This window comes from Microcaecilia unicolor, chromosome 3 (assembly GCF_901765095.1).
Source record: "Microcaecilia unicolor chromosome 3, aMicUni1.1, whole genome shotgun sequence".
In the NCBI taxonomy this organism is placed as follows: domain Eukaryota; kingdom Metazoa; phylum Chordata; class Amphibia; order Gymnophiona; family Siphonopidae; genus Microcaecilia; species Microcaecilia unicolor.
Window position 1 is genome coordinate 60,411,310 of NC_044033.1, and position 7,688 is coordinate 60,418,997.

Below are 7,688 nucleotides of genomic sequence, written 5' to 3' on the forward strand. Positions count from 1 at the left end.
CAACTATCAATTATCTAAACATGTTTAGCTCCCATCTGGATCTGATTTTTTTTTTTGCATTGCATTGCATTACATTATAATCCTCCAGTAAAATCAGCATTGCAATCAGTTGTATTAGGAAAACAATAACCAACCCTGACCAAAAGAAAACAAAACTTAAAGGAATCACACTCCTCCAGCAAAAGAGGGATGTGCTGTACATTGGTCTAGAGCACATTTCAAGGGCAACAGCAGTTAAAATGAGCCAGAATTAGATTTAGTATAACCTTGTCCTGCCCCTCCTGCTATCCATGAAACGTGGTCTTCACTTCAGACATAACAGAGTTTATTAATTTAATCAATGTTATGAATCACCCTTTTCAACAGACAAAAAGCAATTTACTCACGCATGCAATATACATGCAATTACCTACACTGACTACATAGTTTTTACCTTTAGATTGTAAGCTCTCTTGAGCAGGGACTGTCCTTCCCCATGTTTAAACTTGTACAGCGCTGCGTAACCCTGGCAGCGCTATAGAAATGCTAAGTAGTAGTAGTAGTAGTAATTACCCTCAAAAGACGGCTCGATATTCAGTTGGCAGCGATCAATGTTTTGTTGACTGCTGCCAGCGTTAACCTTGGAAATTCAGTGCCTGGCCATGTCTGGGCACCAGCATTGAATTTTTGGGTTTCTGAAGCCGGCTAACACATAGCCAGTTAAGGGCCAATGCTCCAGCTGCGCCAAATAGGCTTTACTACCCAGCTACTGCATGCATTGGGCGGTAATTCTGAATTTGGCTCACGCTGAAAACACGCAGTAGAAAATATTTTCTATTTTCTACCGTGAGGCGCTTACCCAGCGGTAAATAGCAGTTGACAGACGCTGCATGCTTACTGCCCAGGTAGCGTGTGAGACCTTACCGCTAAGTCACTGGGTGGTGGTAAGATCTCTGGCCGAAAATGGATGCAAGCTGGTTTTCATTTCGCCGCACGTCCATTTTCCAACCCCTTAAAAAAGGCTCTTTTTCCAGGATGCGGTAAAATAATGGCCTGGTGTGCACCCAAAAAATGCACTCGCACTGCCGCAGACACCTTTTTGCTGTGGCTTAGTAAAAGGGCCCCTAAGTATGATATTCATTTCTTATCAAGGAGAGGGGGGTAGGACAGGTTGGCTCTATCCAAACCTAAGGGAGACATGTCGGTTTCAAAAAAAACTTTAATTGAATAACATTTTTGACATTTGAAAGGGAACTCCTTTGCTGGACTCCACGTTCATCACCAACTCTCAAGATATTTCATTGAGTATTACTCCTGGCAATCATGTCGTGTAATTAGAAAACGCCAGGTTACATCATTTATAAGACTCCTGACGCAGGCGCTTTATGCGCCGAAACACGGCAGCTTTGTCAAGTCATTTGAATGTTCTTCAATTAAAGTTTTTTTGAAACTGACACATCTCCCTTGGTTTTAGATAGAGCCAACCTGTCCTACCCCCTCTCTCCTTGACCTGACTACTTTCGTAGGAATTCACTGCACCTCCACTCTACCTGGTTTTTTTCTTCATATTCATTTCTTAACCAGCTATGGGTTACCGCATAAAGATAGGAATTACTTTTGTGCAGTCATATTTATGCGGTTAACTTGGCCAGTTAATAGCTGAATATTGGCACTTAACCAGCCAAGTGTCAACTCTGCCCCAAGAACGCCATTAAAAATGAGCAGTTAGCCCCAAACTTGTGATTTAATTGGCCAGGAGCCATTTCTGGCTGGTTAAATTGCTTTGAATATCGACCCCTATCTAGTTGGAAGTCCTCAAGCTCAGGCTGAGCCAAGCATCGGTAACCCATGTCACATCACATTTCCAGGCTTCCAGTTTCAATATTTCTAAGAAATAAATATCATACACTGCTGATTAGCTTTCAAGAGCTGTAACCCTCTCATGATATAAGTTAATTACCAATGCAATAAAAAGGTATCACACACGGCTTGTGTGTGTTTCTCTGTATGTATCTTAGAGGACAAGTAATCGCTAAGAAAAACAGGATTCCTGTGCAGTAAGACAGAACCAGGACTGACTCAGTCTGTCCATGATGACCAGGAGCCAACTGCTGATCTTCACTAGGGGTGTGTGTGCCAAAGCATTTCATTCCATTTAGTTTCCTGTGTCATTTATAGGATTTTTCATTTTATTTTACATTACATTAAGGTACTTAAAACCCTGACTAGCCTCCTGAGTTCAGTGCGGTTTACCTGATAAAAGAAGCCAGGCTATTCCTAGGATATTACAACATCAACGTTCCCAAAACAATACTTATTAAACAACAGATTTTCGGAACAAAAATAACTAACTGTTTACAAAATATTTTATAATTGCTAAGTCGTCTTATATGAACGGGTAAAGAGTTCCACCATTTTGCCGACTTATATGCAAAATGCCTTGACAAACTGGACTTATATACTACCCTTCCCCCCCCAATATTCACCGCTATTTAACCGGTCAGCAACAGCTGATAACTGCTTAAATAGCATTTAACTGGCTAACCACAAATACCAGTTATCTCTGCTGAATATTCGTGGTTAGCAAGTAGCAGCTAACCAGCTATATCGTGCGATATAACCAGTTAGCGCCGATATTCAGTGCTAGGTATAGTGGTTAATTAGGACTGCATAATTAGCAGGCCTATCTTTTAACCGCTAGGAACATCGGCTTAACTGGTTGTTCCAGCGGCCAAAAATGAAATCAGAAGTTCAATGCTGATCGCTGGATACGGTGCGGCATTGAATTTCCAGGTTCAGCACTGTCAGCAGGCTTTAACCACGCTGCCCACTGCTGGCTGAATATTGGCCCCTACATTTTTAATAGAGGGGAAATTAAGAGTCAGATATTGTCTAGCTAGGATGTCACAACTGAATCATATAACTTGGGGCTTGACCTTGAAGAATAAGAAAGACCAAGGAGCATAGTTTAAAGCTACACTATATTGCACATCGTCTGTTGTTCAATCATTTGTTACCCTAGCGGTGTCAGGGGCAAGGGTGTAGGCCAAGTCTTCAAAAGCCCATCACCGCCTACCCTAAGATGTAGGCTGAGTCCACCACAGGCTGAGATCTCTCTTTTTGGGAGTTGAGAGGTCTTGTGGCATGGATGGACCTTTTGGTTAAGGATTCCCATGGACTAACCCTTTTCTGGTTCGATTATCAGCAACAGATTGTGGAGAGGATTCAGCCTACACCTTCGGGTAGATGGCAATTGACTATTGAGGAGGATTCAGCCTTCTCTTTTGGGTGGGCAGCGACTGGCTGTGGTGGACTCAGCCTACATCTTTGGGTAGGGTCCTATTTATAACACAAGGGAAAAACCAGCGGGGCTAATATTCAGCTGGCGGTGCTCAGTGTTTAGCTGACCCAGTAGCATAGCCAGACCTCAATGGGGGGGGGGTCTAGAGCCCAAAGTGAGGGGTCACATTTTGGCCTGCCTCCCCACTGCTCCCCCTGCTACTGCTGCCACACATACCTTGGCTGGCAGGGGTCCCCAACCCCCCCCCCCCACACACACACACACCAGCTGAAGCTTTTGTCCAGCGATGGACTCCACTGGATTGCCTGACCTGCTCTTCCCTTCACATTGCATGCATGATTGTTTTAGTGAAACTGAGCATGCTCGACATGTTAGCTCAGGCCCCTTTTTACCACAGCTTAGTAAAAGGACTCTTTAGTGAGTATCATCTTGGCACTTAATCTTAGGCAACCTTTTGAGAATTACCCCTTTCCCCCAGATTTTCTACATAGCATCCAAAATTGTGCACAGAAATTTGGCACGCAATGAGTATATTCCGTAATTGCACGCACAACTTAATTGCCAAATGAGCAGTTAATTGGCAATAATTGGGCAACAATAATCAATATAGCGGCGCTTATTAGCAACAATTAAAATTTATGCTCATATTTTCCTAGTTGGGATTCTATAAAGATGTGCACTTAAATTTTCTGTGTGGTTCAATTTGGAAGTCTATTCAGGGCCTGACCAAAATAGTGACGAATACTGCCCAGGAGACCAGACTTCTAGTGAGTAAAGTAAATACCTTGACAGATATAGTGGAGAAAGTAAAAACTGAGTATATAGCAAAGTTTGAGTCAGTTGAAACAGATTTAACAACGCTGAAAGCAGTTAATACGACTTTAATAAAAGATAAAACGTTGATGATGAGGAAAATAGAACAAATTGAAAACTATAATAAACGTTTAAATCTAAGGATTTTGAATTTCCCATTGGTAGATGATATTGCTCCAATGGAACTATTTCGAAAATATCTAATTGAGATTCTGCAATATTCCCCCTCACTTATACCTCCATTGAACAAAATTTTTTACATTTCCTTGCAAAAGAAAAGTCAGGGGGAATTGAGGGAAGAAACTCAAGTTGAAGCTGGACATAGTTTACAAGATTTAACAGCATTCTTGGAACCGTCTTTGTCAGTAATATCTCAGCGTCAAACACTTCTAATTTCTTTTGTCTTCGAGCAAGATAAGAATTCATTATTAAAACTATACTTTAAGAATTCTAAGAAGACTTTCTGTGGCTCAAGGCTTTGGATATTTCCGGATGTTACAAAGACTACACAGGATAAGAGAAAATTATTTCTATCACTGAGGGAAGAAACCAGGGCATTAGGAGCCACTTTTTTGTTGGCATACCCATGTAAATGCTTAATTAAATATTTGAATGTAAAATATGTTTTTTTTGAACCAGATCAGTTAAAGTTTTTTCTGGAACAGAAAAAGCTTTCCAATGTAAACCCAGCATAGTTTGAACATACTGTTAACATGGGAAAAGAGGGTAGAATACGAGTCAGGCCATTTTTCTTTATTATACATATCTTATGTTCTCCTGGTTAAAAGACTAACCCCCCACATGTAGTGGTCTAAGGAAGAGTAGAAATTATGATGTATAACTGTTTGGTTTATGGAAGAGAATTTTTTATTTGAATTTTACTATCTCTGTTTTTCCTGATACAATATATATATTCTTGTAAATTGTTAAACTAAATAAATAAAAAAAATAAAAATAAAAATAATAAAAAAAATTTCTGTGTGGATCCAAAAAGGGGCATGGCTATGGGAGAGGCACAGGTGGATCAGGGGTGTTCCTAAAAATTACATGCAGCGTTATAGAATATGGTTGATCCCAGGGGCGCAGCCAGACCTCGGCGGGAGGGGGGCCAGAGCCCGAGGTGGGATGGTACTGTTTAGCCACCTCCCCCCGCTGCCAACCGCCCCCGCCACTTTGGACCCCCCACTGCTGCAACCCCCCACCACTTTGGAACGCCACTGCAACCGCAAACCCCCCCACCCGCTCACCCCCCGCCCCGCTGCCGCATCAGGTACCTTGTTTGCTGGCAGGTGTCCCCAATCCCCACCAGTCGAAGAGTCTTCTTCAGAGCCGGTCGACTCCGGTGCCTTCATTGTGGGATCATCTGTTTCTGATGCCTTACGTCCTGCATGGGGCTACATGCACAGGACATAAGGACATAAGGCGTCAGAAACAGATGATCCCACAACGAAGGCACCGGAGTCGACTGGCGCTGAAGAAAACTCTTCGGCTGGTGGGGTTTGGGGACCCCTGCCAGCAAACAAGGTACCTGATGCGGCAGCGGGGCGGGGGGTGGGTGGTCACAGCAGGGGGGTCAAATGTAGAGGGGGCCAGGGCATAATCTGTGGGGACCCGTGCCCCCGTGGCCCCACGTAGCTACGCCCCTGGTTGATTCACAGTTAATTTAGGCGTGAGGATTTACATCAGGTTTCAGTTTGGTGTATATCCTCATGCTGAGCGCTTAGTACTCATTTTTTTCAGCGCCCAAATGTGGGCACCATTTCCAGAATCCAATCCTTTAAGTATAAAGTTAGGCACTGAACCCTAATAACATTTTGAAAGAGGTCAATTTAGGAGCATAACTCTCAAAGTTAGAAGCAAAAATCCTCTGAATATCAGGCCCGCTCTTGTTAAAGATGTCAGACAGAGAGGTTATTGTTCAGATCTGCAGGATCCAAAATGCTTAACCTGTTCTTTTCCCTTTGCAGTGGTTGTGCTGTACCTTGGCTTGATTCATTGTTTATGGATGAAGACAGAGAGAAACAGATCTATCTATCTATCTATCTATCTATCTATACACTTAATATATTTCTCTCAAAACATGTGTTCGAAAACTGGAGCTCTTCAGTATTGTTATCTGAAACACAAATTCCTTCTAAATATGTATTTTGTACTGTGTCTTACTTTATGTGTCCTAGCAATTTTGAAATCATTGTCTTCTGCTAGGATGCTTCAAGATTTCTATCAAATATTTGAGTCTGGTTTAAAAAAATAAGAAGCCAGAATTTGGTTTAAAGAAAATAGAAACCTTAGAATCCAGAAACAGGAAAATAAATTGTTTTATCCACAAAATGTTCTCATGTTGTGAATGTTGTATGTGAACAGCCTTTTCTTTGCGACAGTGCTTTCTCTAGACAGATATATGGGGGGGGGGGGGGGGGGGGGGGGCATTTTCGATATGACGTCTAAGTCTGACTTTGGTTGTTTTGCTCAATAAGTCCAGAATCTGAATAGCAAATATAGCCATTTTCGAAACAACAAAACATCTTTTATTTATTTTTGTATTATTTTTTTTAAATGGCCACTTGCTAGATGTTTTTGTGCTCAGTGTGTCTATTGTTTTTGGTTCATTAAAAAAAAAAAAGTCCAAGTGAAAAATGCACAAAAACAAGCCATTGGGATGTAGGAGCCATCATTCTTAGTAGACTGGCATACAGATAACCCAGCAGAGCAGTGACTTTGCACTTAAAAGCTCCCAGGTACACATCTCACTGTTGCTCTCTTAAATTATATAGTGAGCCATCCAAAACCCACCAAACACCTACTGTACCCAACTATACACCACTACAATAGCCCTTATAGCTGCAGGTGTCCCTTATATGTGGGTTACAGTAGGTTTTTGGTGGGTTTTGGAGGGCTCACACTTTCCACCACAAGTGAATTATGGGCCTGGGTCCCCTTTTCCATAGTGCACTGCACCAACCACTAGGCTGCTCCAAGGACATGCTTGCTGCTGTGATAGGACTGATTATAACATCTGAGGCTGTCATAGAGGCTGGTATGTACCATTTCTTTTACATCTTTGGGGGTGGGGGGGGGGGGGGTCAGTGACCACTGGGGGAGTAAGGGAAAGAGGAAAGGGAATGGGACTTGATATACTGCCTCTCTGTGTTTTTAAGCAACTACATTTAAAGTGGTTTACATCGTATATACAGGTACTTATTCGTACCTGGAGCAATGGAGGGTTAAGTGACTTGCCCAGATCACAGTCCACTGCACTAACCACTAGGTACTCCTCAGGTCATTCCTTTATTCCTCTAGTGGTCATCTGGTCATTTGCGGGGCTTAGTCATTATTAAAACAGGTCTAGCTCTAAACATCTTAGTTTTAGTGCTGGACATTTTTGTTTTGTTCCATTATGGCTGAAAAACACCCAGGACTTAGGGACACCCAAATCACACCCTTAACATGCCCCCTTGAAATTTGGACACACTGCAGACAAACTGCATAGAAAAACGTCTGGAAAATGGGTTTCAAAAATATCAATTTAGATGTTTTAGTGAGAAAAATATCCAAATGCTGCTTTATGCCACTTTTTAGACACGTTTCTCTTTCG

General features: G+C 42.1%; 1 protein-coding gene across 1 annotated transcript in view; it reads left to right on the plus strand.

Moving 5' to 3' along the window:
* The window catches only part of CAPN8 (calpain 8), a 135,580-nt gene extending 129,173 nt beyond the window's left edge, over positions 1-6,407 (plus strand). Inside the window, exon 21 of the mRNA XM_030195968.1 lies at positions 6,061-6,407. Coding sequence (XP_030051828.1) covers positions 6,061-6,084 — 24 coding nt within the window. The 3' untranslated portion in view covers positions 6,085-6,407. The remainder of the gene's footprint in view (positions 1-6,060) is intronic.
* The last annotated feature ends 1,281 nt before the right edge of the window (positions 6,408-7,688 follow it).